This window comes from Microtus oregoni, unplaced genomic scaffold (assembly GCF_018167655.1).
Source record: "Microtus oregoni isolate MIOR12 unplaced genomic scaffold, Mior012 000012F_ref0000307, whole genome shotgun sequence".
NCBI classification, from domain to species: Eukaryota; Metazoa; Chordata; class Mammalia; order Rodentia; family Cricetidae; genus Microtus; species Microtus oregoni.
The window spans coordinates 44,934,502-44,961,565 of NW_024543071.1; the positions used below are offsets into that span (position 1 = coordinate 44,934,502).

The 27,064-nt window shown below is 35.8% G+C and overlaps 2 protein-coding genes across 2 annotated transcripts; one reads left to right on the forward strand and one right to left on the reverse strand.

Moving 5' to 3' along the window:
• Positions 1-700: 700 nt before the first annotated feature.
• LOC121454589 (olfactory receptor 9I1-like) lies at positions 701-1,651 on the reverse strand. Its single transcript, XM_041661998.1, has one exon. It carries the CDS (start codon positions 1,649-1,651, stop codon positions 701-703), a length of 951 nt encoding a protein of 316 aa, XP_041517932.1.
• A 22,818-nt stretch (positions 1,652-24,469) lies between these two features.
• LOC121454722 (olfactory receptor 9I1-like) lies at positions 24,470-25,411 on the forward strand. The gene has a single exon (XM_041662153.1). It carries the CDS (start codon positions 24,470-24,472, stop codon positions 25,409-25,411), a length of 942 nt encoding a protein of 313 aa, XP_041518087.1.
• The last annotated feature ends 1,653 nt before the right edge of the window (positions 25,412-27,064 follow it).

Here is a 27,064-nt window from a genome sequence, read left to right on the forward strand (position 1 = left end):
CCTTCCTAGACCAGGATGGAGGGGGGAGAACTTTGGACTTTCCACAGGGCAGGAACCCTGACTGCTCTTCAGACTGGAGAGGGAAGGGGAGAGGAGTGGGGGGAGGGGGAGAGGAGTGGGAGGAGGGGGAGGGAAATGGGAGGCTGGGAGGAGGCAGAAATTTTTTTCTTTCAATAAAAACATTTTAAAAAAATTAAAAAAAGAAACCTAATGTGTGACTAATTGACAAGAAAGTTGCAAGTAAGAAGTCACTGTAATGATGAAGGGAGAGGCCTACATTGTCCAATACTTCTTGACTTTTTGGGTGACATATTAAAAGGAAAACATAAAGATTCCAATTCATAGGGACTAGATAAATAATTTGTTATGGAAAGCACAGTAATATTAAGATCAGCAAAGATAAGAGAGAAAAGGCATTAAGAATTGTGGGTCAGGTGATATAACTCAAAATATCTTGGACCTCAGATTCTCTAAAGAATCAGAATAAAGCAGGGAGTGACTGACTGACAGAATGAACACGAAGTTATGGTTAGGGACAAGGATAAAGAATTGTAGAGTTTTTTTTTTGGATAAAAATTTCACCACATTTTTATATTTCCTTGTCTGGTGTCACTTATCTACTTCTCCATTTGTGGGTAGAACATCTGATGTCCATTAGAATACGCTAGATAAATTTGACTAAGATAAGAGATCTTCTCATTTAGTGTTGTATGCTGTGGGACATCTGACATCTATCCATGACCTTCTTGAAGGCAGCCTTCACATCCTTGTTTCTTAGACTATAGATTAAAGGGTTCAGCATAGGAATGACCACAGTGTAGAAGACAGACACAATTTTGTCTTCTTCCAGGGATTTTCTTGAACCATTCCGTATATACATGAAAATGAGGGTCCCAAATAAAAGAGCCACAGCAGTGAGGTGGGAGACACATGTAGAGAAAGTCTTGACCCTTCCAACTGAAGACTTCATCCTCATGACAGCCTTGATGATAAACAGGTAGGAAATGAGTATGATCAAGGCATTGGCCAAAATTACAAAATTCCCAAAGAAGACAATGATAATCTCAGCATTTGTTGTATCACTGCAGGCCAGTTTCAGCAGAGGTGGGAGGTCACAAAAGAAGAAATTGATTTGATTATTTTCACAAAAGGAGAGGGAGAAGGTACATGTGGAACGCAGGATGGCCCCAGACACTCCACAGACATAGGCTCCTGCTACCAAACTCCAGCATCTTTGAGGGTTCATAGCCACAGTGTATAGTAGTGGGTTGCTAATAGCAACATAGCGATCATAGGCCATTGCAGACAGTAGGAAGCACTCTGTACCTGCACAGATGGTGAAGAAGAAGAACTGGGTAGCACACTGACCATAGGAGATGACTGTTTTGCCTGTAGCGAGTGTGGCTAGGATCTGAGGGGTGATGACCGAGGTATAGCAAGCATCCAATACAGAGAGATGGCTCAGGAAAAAATACATGGGGGTGTGAAGTTGAACATCTACCTGGATGAGAAGAACCATGCCCAAGTTCCCCAGAATGGTGACAAGATAGAATCCGATAAACACCAGAAAGAGGGGAATCTTCCACTCAGGGTGGTCAGTAAAGCCAATTAGAATGAATTCAGTTACTGTAGTGAGATTATTCTTGGCCATGGATTCAACGTTGGCAGTTTCTTTATCAGAAGTTAAGAGTGAATTGTAAAGAAGCCAGAATCAAAGCACAGAATTTTTTTCTTAGTGATGGAAGTCTTAATTTTATAAAATGTATTTGTTCTTTAAAACTTCTCTTTCTGATTAATTTTGGTGTAAATTTGAAATGTTCTGTAAAGAAGATATGTACATTCTTCTCAGGTTTAAAATCACCAAGGTGTCTGTTCTCACCCTAGAACTAGATGACCATCTGGTTCACATGTGAACCTCCGTTCACCAACAAGTCAACACATTAATTCTCATTTTGAGCCTGGATTCTGTTACTTTGTACAATTTGTGCAGTGACCTCTAGACATTTGTAAGACTTACTGAATTGTGGAAATGAACAGCCTGCTCTTCATGTAGACTAATTCCTTACTGCACACATTCATGATTTTTTCTTATTACCTGACTACTCAGCAAGACAAATGGTCTATACAGATAGTACTAATAACTAAAAGTTTTTCATTTGATCTTAGTCTTTATCACTCCAAATCAGAAAGCATCATCTTTAATATATTAAACTTCACTTTTTGCAGTATTTATTACACCATATGCACAAGTACATTCAAACTTGTAGTCATCTTTTATTTCATGTCCTTTGGTCAAGTTTTCTAACTCCTTTGTGTCCTAATTCCTTTTGATGGTAACTTACTTAGCTTACAAAATAATTGGTTTTACTACAGAATATATGTGTATATCATGGTATCTTATTCTTATTTTCATGATTCCCTTACTCCACTCTGTCCCTCTTCTCCATTCCCCATATTTTTCTGTCCTCATTATTCCTTCAAATCTTCAAATAGTCTCCATTCATACCTTCATGGCAGGCATACACACTTAAATCTAGATTCTTTATATTAAGGAAAACTACTTATCTTTTACCACATTACTTGTTCTTGTTCCTCCTAGATTTCTTAGTCATATCTCCCATCTACTACTTTGCTATTAACTCTAAATATATATAAATATGAATTTTAAATATCTAAATAAATATATCTAAGTCGATGTTTCTGGGCCTTGGTTTCTTATCCCTAACATGAACAAAGCATACTTGTAACATTAGGGTATATAAAATAGTTTTCTGCTTGCAAATAGAGAAGAGTTGTTCCCAGCATATAGAAAGAGCTGAGTAATATAAGCTTTCTGCCAGTATTATCATCAACTTTAGTTAGCATAATACATTCATTTCTATTTTTATATATATTTGCTTTTTCTCTGTACATGCATGCATATCTTTATGTCAATAATTGATAAATTTGTTCTTTCACTAAATACAGTAAGGAAATTCCTCCCACTTCTTCTTTATTCAGCCCCATTGAAAATCTTCTTTATTTTATAGCATTTATGTAACAGTGCTCATTAGTGTAGGTAAATCTTCTATACTTTGACTATGGGCTTGGTTTTAAAAATTTTAAATGGTGTTTCCATCACATGATTGCATATATGACTTCTGCCAAAGATGAAATTGTATATTTGGAGGTATAGAGAAGGATTTGTCACTAAGCTTCTGTTGTTTCTAGAAGAAGCTTTCAAACATAGAGTAAAATGTAAGGCTGGAGCGATGGCTCAGCCGCTAAAGGCTAGGCTCACAACCAAAAATATAACAGTAAAATGTGATGTTCTTTTTCCTGTTCTGTACTGATTGCTCAAGGAGATTATATTTCTGTATGTTAAGCCATGGCATTTTTTTTCCATGCCTAAAATTCCTTGTTGCCATATGGTCTAAATCTGGCTTGCATCATCACATCGTCTGCTCTTTGTTGATCATTTTTCTACTGTAGCTAGGATTGTCATGAAAGTACCTCATCTTTAAGTGGCCACAGGGAGCTTTTTTTTTTTAAAGAAAACCAATACACTTATATTTTATTTCTTGAAAGATATTACTATCATTCACCTTCTACTTGCAATATTTTATAGATTCATGACATTAATCTTACTGGAAAGGTTTATAGTCTTATATTTGGGTGAGAAAATAAAGCCAGATAAACTATTTGTAACCTCATGAATGATCTGCAATTTACAGCTAAGACCTTTACCTTCTCTATCCTTTGCTGATTCATTTGAACCATTTGATTAGCCTCCTCATTCCATACCAACTACTTCAGGTTTGAAATTCCTAACATGGAGTCCTTAAATGTACAACCAAGACTATAATTATCTAAATTAGATCATTAAAAATTCTTTTTCCATTAGTATAACCAAGAGTTTTATTTCTGTGGAATGGATCTTTCACGTGAAAAATATAATCTACACAATTAAAACTCAATAACGCATTGTAGTGCATTCATTTTCATACATTTTAACATCTGTAAACATTTGTGCTTGTGTATATACCTTGTGACAAATTTTAATATTGTTCTTATGTTGCTAATGAAAAGAATGATACCCAGAGAAGTTAATGGCTATTCAAAGTTCAAAGAAATAGTACTGTAGATCTGAGACTAGCAGAGAATCCTGTGTCTTTGAGAAGGTCCCATTGTATCTACCTGTTTGACCACAAGAATGACTTCCACTAGGAGCTGAACTTGAAATGAGGCTCACCAAGTCTGTCCTTCTGTAATATCATAATGGTCTCATCAATTCTAATACTTGAAGAACAAATGAGGCAAACTTCTACTGAAGGCTTGGTGGAAGCTGCTCTTGAGTACAGAACTCCTTTGAGCTCTAATCTCCTGTTTCTATAGGGAGGGCAACTCTGCCATACCACAAATGACATTGCTTTCCAGCTTATTCCCTCCACCCCCTGAAGCAGCAGTGACCAGAAATGAGCCAGTTTTTTTGTAAGACCCTCTTGCTGTTACTTAGGCTCCGTGGTTGTGGTCTCTAGGTATTAATTCACTGAACAAACCTGAGAAGTCTACTTTCTTTCCTTGGGCTTCACTTTCCAAATTTTTCATTGTAAATGTTAGATATAGATTCTATTATCATTAAAGGAATTTTGTTTCTCACAAGTCATGATTTCTATGGTGAGGAATTCTTGCTGAGGCTCTTGAAAAGATTTTTTTTTATTATTTATACTATTCAAACATACACACTTATCAGCTAATAATTACTGTATTTAGGAAGAACACATGCTTGGTCTACAATGATTTATAGTTATTTAACCTTTATATTGCTGAGCCTTATCAAATTTAAATGACTTTCTACTTCCAAATAACAGCCATTCTTGGTCAAGGCAAGGCTTGTCTTTATTTTACAAAATATTGTCTGTCTTTTTCCTTACAGTCTGACTATTGCCCTTATCCTGATGGGTATCCACTCTACATTAGTTAATAGATACATCCCTCCATGAATATTCCTTTTATATTTACGTAGAAACATATATATTTAAAATATTAGTTGGGTCCTTAAGATTATGCATCCATCATTATGATACAATTCCCCTCATTTAATTTTCTATATAAATCTATTTTTGTGAATTATATATGCTGTGCAAAAACCTGGTTAATTACTTGCAATTTTATTATAGTCTTCTCTACTATGCTTATGGAATTTTTGACTTATCCATATTGATAAAGATGTTTTATCTGCATGTTATAATTTTAAGCAGTTATCTATTTTTACTAAGAAGAAATTAAACCCCTGTGTGTCTAAGATATGCCAGGGAGGTCCAAGTGCGTTGATGTAAATTCTGTCTCCTTTGATATATATTTGTTTCATCTCTCTATGTACCTCATAGAATCTTTTTACTTTAAAAAATAAATTTATATGCAGTTAGTTAGATATTTTTCACTTTTAAAACAGATAAAAGATAAATTTGAACACTTTTCTGAGTGATCTATTATAAAATTGCCAAAGCCCACTTTCTGTCTTTTGGCTGAATTCTGGTATCCCTGTGATGAACAGATAGGTACTCAAAGTTCCTCAATAGAAACTTAGTGACAACAGATTGGGTGTCTAACACTGGGACAGTTACCCCTCCCTGCACCAGATCTACCTTTACCTCTCCCCACCTATGCATGCTGAAACTAGATATGATTATTTTATGGACAAATTCTAGAGATGTCAAGGAACTTGCCTATTTGAACCCAGAACTTTCTAACTCCAAATCCTGTATTATATACACCAAATTATCTTGTTATTTTAGGAGAATAAAATGTCCCATCTTGCAGATTAAAGCCTGAATCTTTATTAAAATCCTCCTCTAAGATCATCAAGCACATAACTTTTATGGAAGAACGTTATCAAAGTTGATTTTTAGATTTTTCTATAGCACATGTCTTTTTCTTTTGTCCTATTTTACCATGTTTCCTTTGTTATGTTCTTATTGAAATTGTTCAGCTAATAAGAACCTCAATTTTAAAAATCAAATGATAATATGGTAATGATAAAAACAAGACTTTTACATAACATGGTAGAGCTTGCTTATTTCATAAAACAACTCCTAAGCGATTTTAAAGACGGAAAACATTTCAGAGCAGTCTTATGAAAGGCAGTTTCATACAATGTTATCCTGGAAGAGTTGTTAGATACTGTCATCTTGGAATGAGCCCCGATGAGAGAGATGCAATATATTTCTAAAATTTCTAAACCCAGGACAGCTTAAAAAGGGGAAGGTTTATGGCTAATGAACATTTTAGGTTATAACACTTTTGGGCTTAATATATCATCTGTATTATGTACCACAGAAAACTGTGTGATCTCTGGGGAGATAGGGAAAGAGAAAGCTCTTATCCAAGAACTCTTCAGGGAATAAATGATTCTCATTTCTTGTACTTATTTTGACTTGCAGCCCTCTCTCAACTTTTTCTTTTTATTCTGAAGATTGAGTCTCTTTGGGGATAATGAAAGAGTTCAACAGTGTTAATGTTCTTCACCTTACTGGAATTGGTGTCTCAAAATGTAATTACCTAAGCACTAAGATCTTGCTTTGAAACAAGAAGATTCTAAACATTGCAAAAGTATTATTTCAACTTCACAACAAAATTAAGCTTGCAACATTTGTTCTTATTTTAAAGAATCCAAGTTTTCTTTAAATGTTAAATGCCTTGCTTGAGATTTCACAGGTTAAAAAAAAAGATGTTTATTGTTTACCTGGTCCCCTGACTGCAGTTGCACTTGTAGACCATGTTGTTTCCCCACAGTTTTTAGGTGTTTATTGATCAGCTGCTTTTATGATGTGACACATTCTGCTCCCATTGTCTTATATAATCCATATGGCTCTACTGAAAAATTGTTATTTTGATACGGAGGGGACTAGGACTCTGACTAGTACATAGTAACTTGTCCAAGATCATATCAATAGTCAATGAAAATTCCAGAGTTTCAGTTAGGTCAATTTCTTTGTAAAGACATAGTTATACTGAATGTGGATAGTTTCCTTTTTAGTACAAATATAGTTGGTATGGTTATCCACAAAGGAATCTATTGTGTAAGCTCTATAGTTTAGTATACATTTTCATTCCTATAGAAGAATATTTCTGGAGAATTATTAGGTGACAAATAAGCAGTCTACATAAAAAGGTAAAGAGGGATGCTTCAATAAAAGTGAAACATTCTTACCTAGGTGTCCGAAACAGAACCTGAACTTTCTGGATAGACATGGCATTAGGTGACGACATACTCCAATGGCAAAGGCCAGATTTTCTGTACAGTTACGTTTGCTTGTTTGTGTAGATCTTTCTTTGGAGCAGTATCTTCTCAGGATTTTCAGAGGTGAGGTAATTATGTCATAAATACCTGGTGGAATAAACCATCTGAATTCATTGAGTGTGCAATTAAACTAACACACTTTTGCTTAAACATTTTGTAGGAAACAAGTAAATTGTACAAATGTCCAACCTAACTCATGTATTTATTTTCCTTACATGACAATCTGGCTGGTATATAAAATGCTTTGGGAGATGATCTAGTGGGAGTAATGCAATGGAAAAGAACTCCCTGGATCATGATTCAGCTCTAGGGACAGCCCAGACTCCTGGGAAAAGCCATCCCTGTAGAGAGAACACACTTCAGAAGAGACAAGACTCATTATTTCATCGTCTCCACACATCTTCTGGGGTAAAAGGAAACATTTAGGGATTGAGTGGTTACTCCTAAGCTGTTCACTCTCAGAACTCCATGCAGCTCCTACATGGAGTGAACAAGTTTTTGATCACTGGCCATCATATTCTGTCTGAAGTTAGTCAGGGATAATGGTGGAATTGTAATTCAGATGTGTGGATTTTTAAAGAAGTTAATGGATCGGTAGGATTAACATAGTAAAAGTGGTGATCTTAACACAATCTACAGATTTAATATAATTCCCATCAAATTTCCAACAGACTTCTTTACATATATTGAAAGAAAAATACTTAATTTTATGCAAAACCAAAAAAACTTAGGAGAGCTAAAACAATCATGTACAATAAAATAAATTCTTGAGTTATTACTATCCAATTTCATGCTATACTAAAGATCTATAGAGTGATAAAAATAGCACAATATTGGCATAAAACCAGACAAAATAATCAATGGAATTGAATTTATATGGAAGGTCCATATAAATCTACACACCTATGGATATCTTATTTTTGATAAAGAAGTCAGAAATACACAATAAAAATCTTCAACAAATGATGCAGGTCTAAGTGGATGTCAGCATGCACAATAATGCAACTATATCTATTATCCTGCACAGAAAGTCCAAATGGATCAAAGCCTTCAACACAAAACCGAATGTAATAGTCAAGAAAGTAGGAATAGACTTGAATGCATTGGCAAAAGAGACAATTCCCTGAACACTGATAGCATAGGCACTAAAATTAGCAATCAATAAATGAGACCTCATGAAACTGAAAAGCTTCTGTATAAAAAAAATACCATCAATAGTACAAAATGGAAGCCCACAGAATGAGAAAAAGATTATCATTAACTCTACATCAGGTAGATGACTGATATCCAAAAAGTTAAAAAGTTATAAAGTACTCATGAAATCTAGACTTCAAAACCACCAAATTAGCTAATTTCAAAGTGTGGTAAAGATCTAAATAGATAATTGCCAACAGAAAAATAACAAATGGATGGGAAACTCTTATAGTCATATGAGGATAGCATCATGGTGGACTTATGAGGTCATGACCTGCTGTAAAAGTGGAATACCTGAATTAATATTTATGCAGTCTCAGAAATACATGTTTCTGGGAAGGATATTATAAGGTACTATAAAAAGGTAACCAGCCATTAAGGCTGTATATAAACCCCAAACAACTAGCAAACCTTCAGATGTACCAAAGGCCCTATCTTTGAAATGGTTAACTGAGGAACCAATATGGGTTAAACAACGACCTTTAACAGAAGAGAAACTGCAGGCTTTAGAACATCTGGTACAGAAACAACTAGATGCTTACCATATTGAAGAATCAACCAGTCCTTCGAATCCTCCGTATTTGATGTTAAAAAGACATCTGGAAATTGGAGAATGATGATAGATCTAAGTTATCAATTAAGTAATTCAACCTTTGGGCCCTCTAAATCTGGAATCCCTTTGCCTTCCTTATTACCTAAAGGATAGCTTCTTATAATTATTGATTTAAAAGACTGTTTCTTCACTATACCTTTATAAGAAACGGTTAAAGAGAAATTTGCCTTCAAAGTACCTAATTATAATAATTCTCAGGCTACAATGAGATATCAATAAACCATCTGCCCACAGGAAATGCTCAATAGCCCCACCCTGTACCAATACTTTGTAAGTCAGTCATTTGAAATAATATGTAAGCAATTTCTTGAATCTATAATTTACCATTATATAGATGACATTTTGCTATTTGATCTAATGTAGTTACTCAGGAAAGAATGTTTGAAGAAGTAAGGAAAAATTTTCTAAATGGGGATTGCAAATTATTCCTGAATATATACAAAAAGGAGATTCTATCAATTACCTACATTATAAAATAGGTTTACAGAAAATTAGAACACAAAAAGTGCAAATTAGGAGAGACAAATTGTGAACTCTTAATGACTTTCAGTGATTGTTAGTAGACATTTCCAATCTACAACCTGCTAGTGGGATAATGCCTGATCTAATAATTTATTTGATCAAAACTTAGATGGTGAAAAAAACTTAAATAGTACCAGGAAATTAACAACTGAAACTGAAAAAGTATTAACTGTGGTTAAAGGGAAATTATAGAAGGTCATGTGGATCAAGTGGATCCAAATCTTAATTGCCATCCTAGTCATCCTGTCTTCCAGAATTTCCCCTACAGGAATTTTAAGGCAAAGGGAGATATTATCTTAGAATAAATCTTCTTACCACAGAAACTGAGTAAAATATTAAAAACTTATGTGATAAAGTGGTCTGAATTATAAAAGGAAAATTGAGATTTTGTCAACTGGCAGGAATAGACCCAGCAGAGATTATAGTGCCTTTTACTATTGATAAAGTTTTAAAAAATGGGAAGACAATAAACCCTGGCAAAGAGCTTATGCTAATTTTAAGGAGAGATTAATATTAATTTTCCCAAAAGTGATGGAATTAACCTCATAAAGAGAACTGCTTGGATCTTTCCCTGCATTGTAGGTTAAACAGCAATAACTGGAGCCCATACATTCTATACTAATGTAAATAAATCAGGAAAGACAGATTCCAAACCAGAAGATTTAAGCAAGGTGGATCAAAGCCATCATAATTCTTCCAAAACTCAGAATTATATGCTATTTTCATGGTACTAAGAAATTTTAAAGAACCTCTCAATATAGTTACTGATTCACAATATGCAGAAACAGTTGTTTTGCATATTGAAACCAATGAATTTATGCCAAATGATACAGAATTGACTTCATTATTCATTCAGGTTCAATATCTAATCAGGAATAGGCTCTGTCTTATATATATAATACACATTTGATCCCATATGTGTCTGCCAGGTCCTCTAGCACAAGGTAATGTATAAATTTATTCATTATTGTTTGGAAATGTGCTGAAGTCCTCAGAATTTCATAAAAAAAGATCGTGTCAATAGCAAAGGTTTTAAGAAAGAGTTTTCTATTACATGGCAACAAGCTAAGGATATGTCCTACTTTCTTTTCTATACCCAAACAATGCTATCTGCAGGTCACAACCCAAAGGTTACTCTAAGGAATGAAATCTGGCAGATGTGTGTATTCCAATATATGGAATTTGGAAAATTAAAATAAGTACATCACACATTGATACTTTTTCTTGGCAAGCTCAGAAAAGACTGATTCAGTAATCACACATTTATTAAAACTTATGGCTATCATAGGTATACCTGTACAGATAAAGACAGATAATAGTCAGTATCTAGAAAAATTAAACAGAATTTTTATTTATTATAATATAAAGCATTTTACAGGTATACCAAATAATGCTATAGGTCAGGCAGTTATAGAAAGATCAAATAAAATTATAAAGAATATGCTATAGGAGTTCTTTGGTAGAGTTTTTGGGGTCGCTTACGTACACTATCATATCATCTGCAAATAATGAAAGTTTGACTTCTTCTTTTCCAATTCGAATCCCCTTGATCTCCTTATGCTGTCTTATTGCTATTGCTAGAACTTCAAGCACTATATTGAAGAGGTATGGAGAGAGTGGACAGCCTTGTCTTGTTCCAGATTTAGTGGGATGGCTTTGAGTTTCTCTCCATTTAATTTAATGTTAGCTGTTGGCTTGCTGTATATTGCTTTTATTATATTTAGGAATGAACCTTGTATCCCTAGTCTCTCCAAGACCTTTATCATAAAGATGTGTTGAATTTCACCCCACCCCAGGATCCAGCAATACCACTCTTGGGAATATACCCAAGAGATGCTCTATCATACTACAAAAGCATTTGTTCAACTATGTTCATAGCAGCATTATTTGTAATAGCCAGAACATGGAAACAACCTAGATGCACCTGAATGGAAGAATGGATAAAAAAAAGTGTGGAATATGTACACATTAGAATATTACTCAGGGGTAAAAGGCAATGACACCTTGAATTTTGTATGCAAATGGATGGAAATAGAAAACACTTTTTTCTCACCATCTCCCCTTACCCCCACCCCACCCCCACCCCCAAGTTTCCAATTTTTGCCTGGCAATCTTGTCTCCTTTCAATATCCAGGAGGATAACTGTATGTTTTTCTTTGGGTTCACCTTCTTATTTAGCTTTTCTGAGGGAGGTAACCTAGACCCAAAAAGACAAATATGGTATGTACTCACTCATAAGTGGATTTTAGCTATAAATAGAGGACATTGAGCCTATAATCCATGATCCCAGAAAAGCTAAATAAGGTCCAAATGAGGCGCAGAAGGAGGGAGAACATGAGCAAGGAAGTCAGGACCGCGAGGGGTGCGCCCACCCACTCAGACGGTGGAGCTGGATCTACTGGGTGCTCACCAAAGCAAGCTGGACTGGGACTGATGGAACATGTGATCAAACCGGACTCCCTGAACGTGTCAGACAAGGAGGGCTGACTGAGAAGCCAAGCACAATGGCAATGGGTTTTGATCCTACTGCATGTGCTGGCTGTGTGGGAGCCTAGTCTGTTTGGATACTCACCTTCCTAGACCTGGATGGAGGGGGGAGGACCTTGGACTTCCCGCAGGGCAGGGAACCCTGACTGCTCTTTGGACTGGAGAAGAAGGGGGAGGGGAATTAGGGGAGGGGGAGGGAAATGGGAAGGAGGTGGAAATTTTTAAGTAAAAATAAATAAAAATAAAAACTAATATGCTAAACAAGCAGAAAGGAATGATAAATACTCCCAGAAATATAATGCATAATGCTTTATTAACCTTAAATTTTCATAATGCTAATGAGAAAGGAACAAAGGCAACAGAGAGACATTTTATAATAGAAAAAAACTTCTGAATTAAATCAGCTGGTGTATTTCAAAGTTGTGCTTACAACAGAATGGAAACCAAGAAATGTGTTATGTTGGATAAGGGGTTTCACCTTCTTCCCTTTGACTGTTGACAGTGCATGTAGAATGGGGTTATTACTGTAAAGTAACTTTTTTACTTTATATTTTGAACATCACTGAAGTTCCTTATATTAAATAAATTCCATCCATTGAACAAAGCAATAAAAGGCAGTGTATAGTGTAGTGGTTACAGGCATCAAAATCTAGGTCCCATGATTCCAATCTCAGTAACACTATTTTTTTAAAAAATAGTTCTTTCATGGTATGAGAAAGCTGTATGTATGTATGTATGTATGTACACCATGTGTGTAGAGTACCCTTTGAGGTGAGAGGAGGGAGTCAATTCAGGAACAATGTGAGTTCTGAGTCTTCCAGAAGAACAGCTAGTACTCTACAATGCTGGGCAGTTCTTGACCCTTTCAGCTCTTCTGTTTACTATTAATGAGTGTTCCATCACTCTGACTTTCATGTCATTTATTTGTAGAATATTATGGTGGTAGCAGCGGCCTTATGGGATTTTTGTCATAACTTGCCAATTCAAGTATAAATTAAAATAATATAATATGTCAGTATGATCCCATATATATAATATTAGATTATATGGTATAATAATTAAATATTAGTTGAATAAACGAGTAAGCAAGTTACTAGGTTTTTCCACAGACAAATTATTTCATTTGTGTCTCATAAATGAGATTGACCAGGGTAAATCATTTTAGATTTCTGACACGTTCTCAGAAAACAGAACACAGAAGAATATCCCTCTTCCCCAAAATGAGACTGAGTCATGCTAAAGCTTTGGATGGGATGAAGACTGGGTGGAGAAGTATTAAGAATGACAACGTAGGGGACATTTCTTGAAGGTGTCTTTCCTCTGAGAGTTGACAGATTCCTAATTAGAAGCTTAGGGCCTGATTAGAAATTCCATTCAATGGCAATCCCTTAGCCTCAGCCTTCTAATTGCCTTGTTGGGATGAAGGATCTAGGCCAGAATAGGGCAGAGGTCCCACACCAATTAGCAGGTGCTTCTGATATGCTGGGGCTGCAGATGACACAGATGCCTATTTTTTCAGTCACTCAAAAGCCCAGTTAGACACCACATATTTCCCACATTCCTATAGCTTTCTGTATTTGGGAGGGACCTTTGGTCTTGCTGAAGGTGAGTGTCACTGTAACTGTTCAGAGAAAGTGAATGGCAGTCAAGATTTCAAATGTAGTAGACTACCTGAGTCTCACTTTCTTTTCACCTTAAACAGACCTTTCTTTTTTGTTCTTTGCAATGTACTGTCAAAAATAAGCATAATCTCCTTGTCCCTTGCAAGTATGCATGGTACTGAGCATTTTTGACTCCCATCTATAGATAAAAAGTGCTTTAATACATAGCTTTGCTTATCGTTTATAGTGTCAGAAGATCTGAGGTTTTCCTTACACAGAAAAATGGTGAAGCTATTGGTCTCAACATTGAAAAGAGAAGTGGTGAGTCTAGATAGGTTGCAAGATAAAATGTTTCTTTGGAGAATAATTTTTCTATCCTTAGAATTGTTGGAGTTCCATATATGCTTCTAGTTAGAGAGGGTTACTGTCAATTTAGAAATAGTGATACTAAGCATAATAGGGTTTGTAGTCTGGATGACAGGAAAACTTTAAATCATTTCAGTTTATGAAATTTCCCTCTATGTTTTCCTGGGCTACCAAGGTACAGAGAACTGAGACCTGACCTGTAGAAACTGGCCATGTGGGTGCTGACTGTGACAGAGATGTGGTTAAAGAGTGAAGGTGTCCAAGGCAGAACTAAGGAGGTCTGATGCCTACTTCATGCTATTTCATTTGTCCTATGTAGGAATTCACACCACCACTGTACCTTATTTTTTAATGCCACTTGAAAGTATTTTCTGTCTGCTCCCACCATTTTCTAAGAAATAGAGATGTCGGAAACTCTGGGTTCACAAGCATTGATCTAAGACTCTGAAAAGAGGCACAGCCCAAGCAATGGATGAATGTCCAGGGCTACTGAAGAGCTGGAGTATGATTATGCCAACCATTACCCCTAGCTGATTGTATTTAGGCAAGACCTTCTTCATTTCAAGGCCCCCATTCCTCATCTCCAGGATAGATTGTAATGCACTTCATCTATCAGAAGGCAGGAAGCTGAAACAATGACCTTCAGAAGCTCCTATGTGTTTCAAGATACTAATAGACATGCAATGTAAACCACAGATGGGATGGGGGATCATGATATGGGCAAGCAAAAGGGAAAGATATTTGAGCTCATTATCTATGCAGATGTTATGTGCTACTACTCCAGAACTTATGATAGTGTGGGAAAATGGGGAAGAACCAGGATCTCAAAATGTTACTTTCCTTTCCACCTCTGGTAGGTGGCACCTGTTGAATTGTCTCTGAGGTCTAGTGTATTTCCAGGTGTTTTTATTCCTAGCTCTCATAACTCATTTGCACACAAAGTGATATATTTGCATCTTACCTTCTTCCTCTTAAAATGGACTGCATGAGCAACAGATGAGGTAGCAGGTGCACAGTATTCTAAAATAAGGGGTTGTGGATAATTTGTAGTTTGGGGAAGGGAGGGCTCCCCTCTATGTACCACAGAAATTTGGTTGAGCATGACATCTTTTTCTGAATTCATCTTCAAAAGAGCTCATGGGTTGGATAGTATTAGGACTGTATTATACATCACAAAGATATTATTCAGGGAATGAAGAGACTGTTTGAGATTTGAGCAAGTGAAATAGACCTTTAAAGAATTCTGGTTCCCAAACACTACACTGCTCTCACTTCTTTTTTTTTTCCCTAGGGAAAACCTGATGATAGAAAGTTTTTCCAGTTTTTTTTTATTCAGCTAGAAATGATCATTTTTTTTTTTAAAAAAAAACCACATTTCTAAGGGAAACAGTTATCTCTGTCAGGGTGTTGTATGTGTGCAAACATGTTCATATATATGTGAGTGTGTGTGTTCAGGTGTTCATGCAAATGTGTGCACATGTAGCTGGGACTAGAGATTGGTGTAGGGTATCTTCTTTAATCACTTTTCACCTAATAGTTTTAGATAAAGTCTTTCCTTGAACCTAGAATTCATCAGGCTAGTCTGACTGGCCAGCAAGACACAGTTTTCTTCTGCCTACACTTTCAGAATTGTGATTAGTGGCTTATGGACTTGCACTTGACTTTTATGTGACTCCTGGGGATCTACCCTCATGTCATCATGATTGTGAGACAAGCAGGTTACCCATTGTGTCATCTCCTCATATCTGCACCTCTTGAATGGAGGCCATTTAAATCTCTAGCTTAATCCATTTCAGGATAGTGTAGAGAGTTGTCATAGTTTTCACCCTTTAAAGACCCAAGGTCCTACATATGCACCAACACACTAAGAGGAAGGCAGAGCAAGCTGCCTTATAATCTGTTATCCTTTTCACTTTTATGTCAGCCCAGGCAGATAGTGCCTATTTAGTTATAAAAACAGGGGGAGAATGACAGTCATCTGTATCCATTTGTTCCATTCATTTGCCAGCATTTCCTGAATGCTGTCTGCTACAGACAAAATCAATATATATTTCATTGTATAGTTTCAATTGATAGCACTGGCTATATTACTTCAGACATATCACACAAATGTTTATACCTTACCATTTAAAAATAACCTTAAGTCTGCCATAAAGTACCTAAGTGGGCTATATTAATATTCTTCAGATCCTTACATATCTCATTGTAAGTGTTATTCTGAAGCTGAACTCGGGACACAGAGATAATCTCTTGCAACTGCAAACTTTTAAATTTTATTTTAGAATCATCTTTCTAGACACTTATTTGTTTCACAATAGTCTCCTCATTCCTAATTCCACATCTTTTGCAGCTCTAAGGTCACAAAGCCTGTTAAAGTTTAGTGGACTGTCTCACTTCTGAATACCTATTGTTTACTGAGAGTTAGCAAAGGTTTACGAGAAAGCATTGGCAGTCTCAGAGAGCAAACAATCCTGAATTCCATCTCTTTTAACTTTGGAACAAGTGGAATTATTACATATCATAGGTGTGTGCACCTTTGTATGATAAAGGAAGCTGTGAGGTCTGGTGAGGAGGTTCATTGGATAAAACACCCATTGCTCTAATATAACGACTGGAGCTTAAAGTGGACAGGCATAGTGATCAGTGGCAGTTTTAGAACATTTGGGCAGATGTGAGATCCTGAGGACAAGGTGACTAGTTGGAGAAGCTGGATTTGATGATTTCTGAGTTCAACAAGAGACCCTACCTCCATAAGTAAGGGGGACAGTGACTGCAGAACACATTAGAGAAGAATTTATGGCTTCCAAATGGACCTAAGCAAGTATTCCTGCACCCCCAAATTCATGCCCACAAACATATATGTAAGTACATAGTATGTACATGCAAAACATGAGACTTTGAACCTTGGAAAAACATCAGTAATGTTCCTCCGAGAAGAATAACCCGTTATGGAGATCTTCTATGGGAGGCACAGTAACAGAGGGCTATGGATGGAAAGTATGTGGCCTTGCTTGTGTGATGGAGGGTGGTGGGTTCAAATGGCACAAAGAATTAGTTTCTTCTGTTGCTTTTCTCTAACTCGCAATTCTATGTGTGAGGTTTAAAAATAGGATACTCATCTTCTAGAGTTCTGTTTGTTTACTCTCAGCAATCAAGTTCATCTAAAGTTCCTTTTTCTTTTTCTCCCAAGCTTACATATATTTTTAAATATACTGTAAACCATTTGGAGGTTTCTTTTTCCAGTCTGAATCTTTCCTTACTGTATATATCTATCTTATTTTCTGAGCACATTAGTCTTTAATCTGCAGGATCAATACTGCAGCTTTGAGAGCTGGCTTCACAGTATTCCTTAGCTTCCTGAGAGTCTAGTTTCAAGGTGCAGGCTCAGGCCATGTTTATTGACACACTCTGTGGAGCTTCTAGGTCCATGCCACCACTGAGATGGATACTTCTGACTGCTCATAAATATCACTTAAGTATTTGATGGCAGGGCCTCTTAAAAGAACTGAGAGTTTTGCTACTAATGCTGAGTCAGGAAGCCTCTCTTAAAGGAACCATGTCTCTACTTACCACAAGTAAAAAAAGCCTATTGAGAAAGATGGTTACTAAGAAGCTGTGCTTAACTCTGTTCATGTCTGTCTAGAATTCTTTTTTTTTTTTTAAAAAAAAAGATTTCTCAGGCTTTATGCAGAAACTTCTCCAGAAGTTTGTGCATCACTTGTAGATGGAGGCTTCTGTCCTTCCTGGTCCCACAGCTTGTGTTAATTAAACCTGTTTGGCCTATTAACTCAGCCTTAGTAGTAACTAACTCTTACAACTTAAATTAACCCATAATTCTTGTCTATGTTTAGCTACATGGCTTGGTATTTTTCCTCAGTGAGGCATTCTTATCTTGCTTCCTGTGCTTCTGACTGATGACTGCATCTCTACCTTTCCGTTTCCTAAAATTCTCCTGGTCTGGTTGCCCTACCTATACTTCCTGCCTGGCTACTGGCCAATCATTGTCTTATTAATCAATAAAAGTGACAAAATTTATGGTGTACAAGAACATTATTCCACAGCAGATGACAGAAAACAGAGTCAGATCCCATGGAGCTGGAGTTACAGTCAATTGTAAGTTGCCTGTTGTGATCATTTAGAACAGAACTCAGGTTCTCTGCAAAATCAGTGTGTATTCTTAATCACTGAGCCATTTTTCTGCCCATCTTTATCTTCTTCATAATATATCCTGATATTCTCTGTCTCTAAGAGAGGGCCATATAATTGTAATTTTGATTTAAATTACACACAATTAATTTGTGTAATTGAGATGTAGGGGCTCATATATCACTGCATATGAGTGAAGGTCAGAGGGCAAGACGCAGGACTTGGTTTTCTCTTTTCAATATGTGGATCTTGGGGATTGAACTCCAGTCATCTGGCTTGACACCAAGCATTTTGACCTGTTAAGGTATCTTGCTGGTTTTTTTTTTATTTAAATTTTCAGAAGTTTCTTGTTGTAGCAAGACCTAGATATATCCCAAGTATTTCCGGTTTCTCCCTTGAATACTTATATTTTACATCATATTTGTTTGATTGACTCTTTGTAAGTTGTCTTTATAGAACTCAATAGACAAAGTCTTCTGGCAATGCTCTTACTGGCCTGATACTGATATAGTGAACTATTTTATATTTATTTATTTATCAACACAATTCCCCCAAAATATTTAAGTAGCTTATAAATAAGTACAACATACAGCAAGACAAAATAGATTAAAATGAGTTTTTGGCAAAGACAGAGCATCTGTAGGAAGATATTCAGAACTGGGGCAAGGATGTTCATATGACATTTGTCTTTTAGTTATCATGGAGTAGATGGTCTCAGGTGGGCAAAGATTCTGTGTAAATGGAGACTATTCTTTCATTTTCTGACAATGCTGATCCAAATAATCACAGAAAAACTATATTAATTACAACACTGTTTGTCATATTAGCTGAGAGTCCTTATTAACTAATTCGTACATCTTAGACTAACCAACTTCTATTATTTTATATTTTACCATGAGGCTCATGATTTGTTACCTCTTGCTTCTTGGGCAGCTACATGGCATCTACCTGACTTTGTCTTCTTTCCTCCTCTATCTCTGCTTGGATTTTCTACCGTGCTATATTCTATCCTTCATAGGCCAAAGTAACTTATTTATTAACCAGTGCTAATAAGACATATTCACAGCCTAGAGAGAGAAATCTCAGATCATCTCCCATTTTCTGCCTAACAAAAAGGAGGGTTTGAACTTTAACATAGTAAAATTATATATAATAAAACATGTATCAAACAAAAATTATAGTTATAATATTTCTTTGTGAGTTTAAAGTTTCATATCTACTTTATCTTTTATAATAACTTAGGAAAACTATAACTATCTGTCTTCAACTCCATCAATAACCCAAGAAGTATATAAATAAACAGGAAATACACTGTAAGCATCTTCTAAAATTCTAGAATTAACAGAGATATATCACTGCCTGTACAGTCACCCAAAGTTCTTCTGTAATGTTGAGGCATCCATCTTCAGCCTAAAATACTATAGTTTCTGATAGACTTTTCCATGAAGCAGGAAATTTGAAAGACGGTTTTCCTATATTGGCAGTTTGTAAGTCACTTCCTTCTGTGTCTTGCAGAACATTTGGGAGTTTCCTCTGTGAAGTAGGAACCCTGAGAGACCATCCCATTTCGGGGAAAGTTTAGCAGTTGCTTTTCTGTGGGGCCTGAATGTCTAGTTCATATAGCATACCATTAAGCAGTCCATGCAAGAATGATTTCTTGCCCAAATGACTAGCAAACTCCATAAGGATTCTCTTTGATGCCCATCATCTTCTTGAAGAAATTGGTGCTGCCGGAAGCAGACATGTCTCACTGTCAAGAAAAGTCTAAATTAAAACATTTTAAATGCCACATCCTGTAGGTTTTTGAAAGGTTTGAAGAATAGGTAGCCATCTGAAATATGTCTTTGTACATCTAGAAAACCTATTATTTCTAGTTTGACTATTATAGTTTACTATCCATTAATCCATAATTTTATTAAATGAACATATAATACATTGAATAAGAGTAGAAATATATATACCAAAATTGATTTTAATTTGTATAAATGAACCAAAATCCATAACAATATAAAATATTCATTTCTATATAATACCCCACTTTATATGAAAACAAATATTTATAAATAATCGTTTTTGGAAATTGGGCATTGTTTTCTCCAAACTGCTTCCTGCTGTTTAATGGGCAAAGTACTTTTAGGGTTCATAGAGACTTTTTGGGGGTTCTTGTTCCATCAAAGCACATTAGCCTGAAAGAAATCCATAGGTTCTCATCTTCTGTGAAAATAAAAGCAGAATCTCTTTTCTATAGTAACATATCCTTAGACTCAAATTTTAAAGTCAAGATACTCTAAAATATATATGTTGATCTAGCTCAGTTGGTCAAACATGAGACTCTCAATCTTGGCGTCCTGGTTTTGTGCCCTACATTGGGTACTATTTGTAAACAAAAACTGTTCTTTTGTTTTCTGGCTACCATGACTCAAATAATCACAGAAAACTATATTAATCACAACAATCTTTGACCTATTAATTTTCTTAAGTTTACAAAAGCAAAGAAAACATTTATATTATATAGAATCCCAGATGTGGGGGTGAATCACTTAGACAATGAACATTATTTCACCATTAAGTTAGTTTTTGCCAAACATCAAAGTTTTACTTAATTATTTATCTAAATCCATGTGAAGTCTTTATAAATTCAGATTTCATTTCACCTATACAAAGAGTACAAGTGGAATGTTGTTGGAAGTCCACATTATTGTATTTCAGTTCCCCAAATGATGAGTACAGAAAGACAGAGCCAGGAATCTCCTGATGCTTGACAAGAACCCCATCTGTGTCAAAATTCTAATCTCATAGTCTCTTAATGAGCATTGTAGTCTAGTTCTGGAATGCCTTGATTCATGCATTTCCCTGATTGATAATGATCTGGCATTAAAGATTGAAAATTATTTGGCTTTAATTATTGATAATTATCTGTCAGCAAAAAGATGAGGCAAGTCATTGGGAATAAGAGAACTTGGAAAATATGTGATGATGTTTGCTAGAACAGAAAGTGAGGATCAACCAGCCAAAGTACTCTGAAGGTAAGAGTGTTTGTTCTTTCTGGCTGGCTGTATATTACCTATGTGATTTTTTTCCATAAACACATTAAAAAACAACCTCAAAACCAGTTGTGTACACATACCATCCTTTCATTCAAGACACTGAGGCAGGATGGTGGGAAGTTCAAATCCAGATGGGGTTATGTATAAATTTCTGCTTTTTAAAAAATAAGAAGACACAGAAATAAACCAATGCAAATATATCCACCTGATCTTTTGACATTTTTAAATTGAAAATTGATTTTTTTCATACAATATATTTTGATTACATTTTCCTCTCCTCTAACTTCTTCCACGTCCTTCCAGCCTCCCTTCTCAACCAGGTCCATTCCCTTTCTTCCTTTCTTGCTCATTAAAAAAAACAAACAGGCATCTAAAATAAGAAATACTAAGATTAAATAAAATAAAAAAATCATAATAGGGTAAAATAAACAGAAGAAAAAGAGCTCTCAATGCTCAAGAAATATTTGCAGACCCAGATAGTCACATATTAACGCACAGAAAATTCCCATGGAAATACAAAATTGGAAATCATAATCTATAAGCAAAATACTTGTAAGATAAAATGCCAGGAAAAACATTATAAGGAAAAAAAATCATCCAAAAATGCTATTGAGTTGATTTTGTGTTGGTTGTCTACTACTGGGCATGGGAAATGTCTTTAGGTGTGTTTGTATACCCAGTGAGACACTTTTTTAGAAAACTAATTTTCTTTTGTGATATGTTGTCAAGTGAAGAAATAGCTTCCAGGTTAGGAATGAGAACTTGTCACTTGTCTTTTAGTGCTGGGACCCATGTGCAGGCCCGGTGAGTGTTGCCATCATCTGTGTGAATTCATCAGTGTGTCAGTCCTGTTGGGTTTAGAAGGCCTTGTTTCCTTGTTGTCTTCCTTTCCAACTGGTTCTAAAATCCTTTTGTTTACTCTTCTACAGAGATCCTTGTGATCTGAGGGGAGGTATTTGATGGAAACATCCCATTTAGGATAGAATATTATGAGATCTCTCTCATTCTCTATGCATTGTCCAGTTGTAAGTCTCTGTGTTTCTTCCATTTATATCAGGAAAAATATTTCTCTTGTGATAACTGAATAAGACACTGATATAGAAAAATGTTGCCGGGGGTCATTGTATTGATATATATATATATATATATATATATATATATATATATATATCTCACAACAGCAGTATTTGGTTTTCCTCTAGCTCCATATCCTGTCTGATCTGGGGTTCTTAACTAGTGTCAGGCTTGGGTTCCATTTCATGGAATAGGTCTTCAATCCCATAAGCTAGTGGTTGATTAGCACCACAACTTTTGTCCCTCTATTGCACCAATATATATTATAGGTAAATCACCACTGTAGATCAGAGAGTTTGCAGCTGGGTTGGTGCTTACCTTCTCCTATGGTAGGATGCAGAGTAACTTCCAGTACCACTAACACCAGTTAGTAAGATTTAAGGCTCTAGGTAGGACCCAGATAGACTTCTTTGTGTCCAACAGGCTATGTTGTTGTCTTTGGCAATAGGGCCTTATGAGCCTTACCATCAGTATGTGGAGAACAACCAATTGCCTCGGCAAAAACATGGGTTGGGGGGTTTCATGGGGCCCCTTTGTTCAACAACTCAAGATATAACTCATTACTGGCATGGGATGTTTCATTTGGCAGTAAGAAATGTCTAAGTAGGGCCCCCATATTATTTGTTGATTCAATTTATATTTCTATCATGTATGTACACATTTTAAGAAGCTTCCAATACAGCAAGTTTCTATATGTCCTCTCAATGGTCCTTAGTTTTATTTTTCCCATTCCATATTCTGTCTCTTACCCTTCTCTTTCCTCCACTCTCCATTTAATCCTCCCGTTCCAGTCTTTGATTCCTTTTCATCCATATCTACAGCAAAGCAAAAGAGACATTCCATAGATTGCAGAAAAGCTTTGCTAACTTTAAAGACCATAGGGGATTCATATCTAGAGTTTAAAAAGTTCCCCAACTATTAAACACTCAAAACTGTCATCTAATCAATAAAAATGGCAATGACAGAACAAGCAATTCTCAAAAGAAGAAATACAAAGAGTCAATAAATATATGAAACAGTTCAATATTCTTAGCCATCACAGAAATACAAATTAAAACAACCTAAATTCAGATTCCATCTTACCTGAAAAGAATGACTATCATTAGGGAAATAAATGATAATGAGTCTTGGAAGCACTGGTTTACATTCTCATTATTCTAGAGAATGAGACGAGAGGATAATAATTCAAGGTCTTCTTTACTTGCAAGTGAGCTCAAGGTCAGTCTGGGCATTTAATGAGACTATTTAAAAACTTTTAAAAAAAAGAAGTAAAAAATGAGAATTAGGCTATAATTCAGTGGAAAAGAAAAAACTTGTTTAACATGCATGTGACTCTAGGTTGAATTCTCATTAAACAACAACAATGACAAATACAACAAAGCACTAAAGAATTACTGGTGAGAATCTGAGGAAAGAGGAGCTTTAACACTACTGTTTTAAATGTAAACTAGTCTAGTCACTATGGAAACCATCCCAACACCTCACTGAAACACTAACACTAGAACTGTATTACCAAACAATACTACTTCTGGGTGTGTATCCAAAAAGATTCATGGTAGCATGCCACAGAGACAGTCAGATACCAGTATTTATTGCTGCCGTAATCACAATAGCCAAAACATTGAGCCAGCCTAGATGTCTATCAACAGGTGAGTAAATATGGAAAATATGAGAGATATATACACTAGTGTTTTATTCAGCTATGAAGAGCAAACTTAACCTATTTACATGAGTAATGGTTGATGTTCATGTTTAGAAAGATTAATTAACGTGTTCAAATTGTGAAAGGATTTTAAACCTATATGATTCCATTTATTTCTGAGAAACTTCTTTCTGGCTGAACATGAAGTCACCGAGAAACTGAATGCTAAGTCTCGACTTGCCTGTTTCCAATTAAGAATCATTGTGGGGATGCCTAAATCTCTTTATCTCTATGTTATTCTTCTGTCAAAAGGGGGATTAATACAGCATTATATACTTTACAGGGTTTATAAACCAAGTGAAACCAAACTTGTGAAGTGTTTTCAAATAAGGCTTATTATAGACAACCAAGCAGGTTGTAGTTACTCCAATTAACTTTCAGTGGTAACTTATTATTAACTGTTTTTTTTTTATTTCCCCAGGTGACATTTTCTTTATGGCAGACAATGGCACCAGGGTGACAGAATTTATTCTGATGGGGTTCCAGCTGCAGGCAGAGTTGCAGCTAGGTCTCTTCTTCATGTTTCTGGCTTTTTATCTCATCACCATGGGAGGAAACCTGGGTATGATCATGCTAATTCAGAGTGACCCTCGGCTCCAAACACCCATGTACTTCTTCCTCAGCCATCTGTCCTTCCTGGATATTTGCTACTCTTCTGTTATCGTGCCTCAGCTGCTGGAGACCTTGGGAACTCATAAGATGGTCATCACTTATGAGCGCTGTGCCACCCAGTTCTTCTTCTTCACCTGGTATGCTAGTACTGAGTGCTTCCTTTTGGCTGTCATGGCCTATGACCGCTATGTGGCTGTCTGTTCTCCTCTCCTCTATGCCATGGCCATGACACCACAGACTCGCCTGGGGCTGGTTGCTGCAGCATACTCTGGTGCAATGGTAAATACTGTTGTCCGAACTGGGTGTACCTTTTCCATTTCCTTTTGTAAATCTAACCAGGTTGATTTCTTCTTTTGTGACCTCCCACCCCTGCTAAAGCTTGCCTGTAGTGAGACCAAGTCACGAGAGCAGGTAATCTTTCTGTTGGCTTTCTTGGTCATCGCAACTAGTATTTCAGTGATTCTTATATCCTACCTATTCATCATTTGGGCTATTCTGAAGATTCGTACAGCAGGGGCCAAAGCCAAGACCTTCTCCACTTGTGCATCTCACATGACTGCAGTGGCTCTATTTTTTGGAACACTTATATTCATGTACTTGAAAGGTAACATGGGAAAATCACTCTGGGAAGACAAAATTGTGTCTGTATTCTATACTGTGGTGATCCCTATGCTGAACCCTATGATCTATAGCCTGAGGAACAAGGAAGTGAAGGAGGCTCTGAAGAAAGCTTTCCAAAGAATGAAGGTTTCCCAAGGCGAGTAAGACTTAATCAAACTTCCTCAGTTCAGAAATTTCTGACAGTCCTTTGGGCCTTTGTTTTGACTTCTTAAAATGTTACTCTGTTCTCATAGTTTGACTTATATATTGAAGTGGAAAATAATTTTGGCTTTCAGAACTTTATTAGCTCTGTGATTTTAAGCAAGAAATTCTTTGTATCATTTTATTACACATGAAATTTTTATTGAAGCTAAAGAGATGGCCCAGTAGTTGATAGTACATCTTGTTCATGCAGAGGACTCAAATTCAATGTTAAGTACTAACTTTTATCTACATCTAGATATCCACAGGCTCTTCTGACCTCCACGGACTCTTGTTCTCTCTCTCTCTCTCTCTCTCTCTCTCTCTCTCTCTCTCCCACATACACACATATGATTGCATAATTAAAAATAATATATTTAAGAAGAAATTTTTCTTCTTTGATATGATTGAAAGTCAAGAGATGTTTACCCCAGATCAAGAGAGACAGGATCAATGTCAAGGACATTTACAAATACAAATGTGTTACAAATTGTGAGCTTGATTTTTCATATCAATCTTGGGTATTATTGAATATTTCAATAAGCTACTTTATTCTTTCATATAAAACTTGTTTTTTAAACTTATGATAATCACAAGCACTAGTGTGTTTCTTATGTGATTAAGATAAACTCTTTGGTTATGGATGGTTAAGCAGATATCAGTATTGGACAAAGAGATTGAATCTTCACTCACAAATAATTTAGGTGTTTTTCATGGAGGAATAGAAGTAGCTAAACAAAAGATGGAAGACTTGATGAAAAGGAATTATGATTCAGGAATGCTCAGCTATAGTATATTTGTTTACTTTCCAAGAGGGCATAAAGTCAAGGTGCTGTAAAATAAAGGGAAGAAGCAATGATTGATATTAACTATTGGAAATACGTTGATCTTGATGTATGGTGGAACTAAAACACACAGATATCGTTATACTAATTTTTTCAATCACCAAAGGTCAGATGTTCTATTTTTCTCATCATTATTCAAGGAAAGATGCTTCAATTAATTCAGGTTATTTTATATTCTCTAGTGAGAGCCACCACTATCTTCTCTCATCTTCCCTAGGACTTTTACCTTATTATCAGAAAACAGAGAAGGACAAATCTATCACCTTTTAATGTCTTCCATAATGTGATAGTAATATTACTTGGAAATATTTCCATGGAGACTTTGCAGTCTTGTTCACCATTTCATCAATATAGTCACTATTGTGTAGCAAAGATGATATTTGGCTGGAACATGGTAATAAATAAAATACATAATAAAATTTATAAGGGTTATCCTGAATGGAATTTGAAACATGGGGCATAGTCAAGTATTGTCATGCCAGACCATTATACAGGCAATTAACTTTTAAAGTTTTGGAAAGTGGAAATGAAAAATAATTTAACAAAAATAAGCATCACATGTCATTGTTAAGTGGTGTAGTAAGGCTTTAACATAGTCTGGCTAAAAAAAATTAATCTTCAATTAACTAACATCTAGCAAGAAACCTAAAGAATTACATATGCTATTTTTCTAAGAAGGGGATACTATATCAGATTGGAATAATTATAAATGCAAAATTCTGTGAAATCTGATGCACTGAAGGTAAGCCAAATCACAGGAATCTTAGGGGAA

Bases quoted from the DNA above. Each gene is read 5' to 3' on its own strand.
- LOC121454722 (XM_041662153.1), top strand. From the start codon at position 24,470: ATGGCAGACAATGGCACCAGGGTGACAGAATTTATTCTGATGGGGTTC.
- LOC121454589 (XM_041661998.1), bottom strand. From the start codon at position 1,651: ATGGCCAAGAATAATCTCACTACAGTAACTGAATTCATTCTAATTGGC.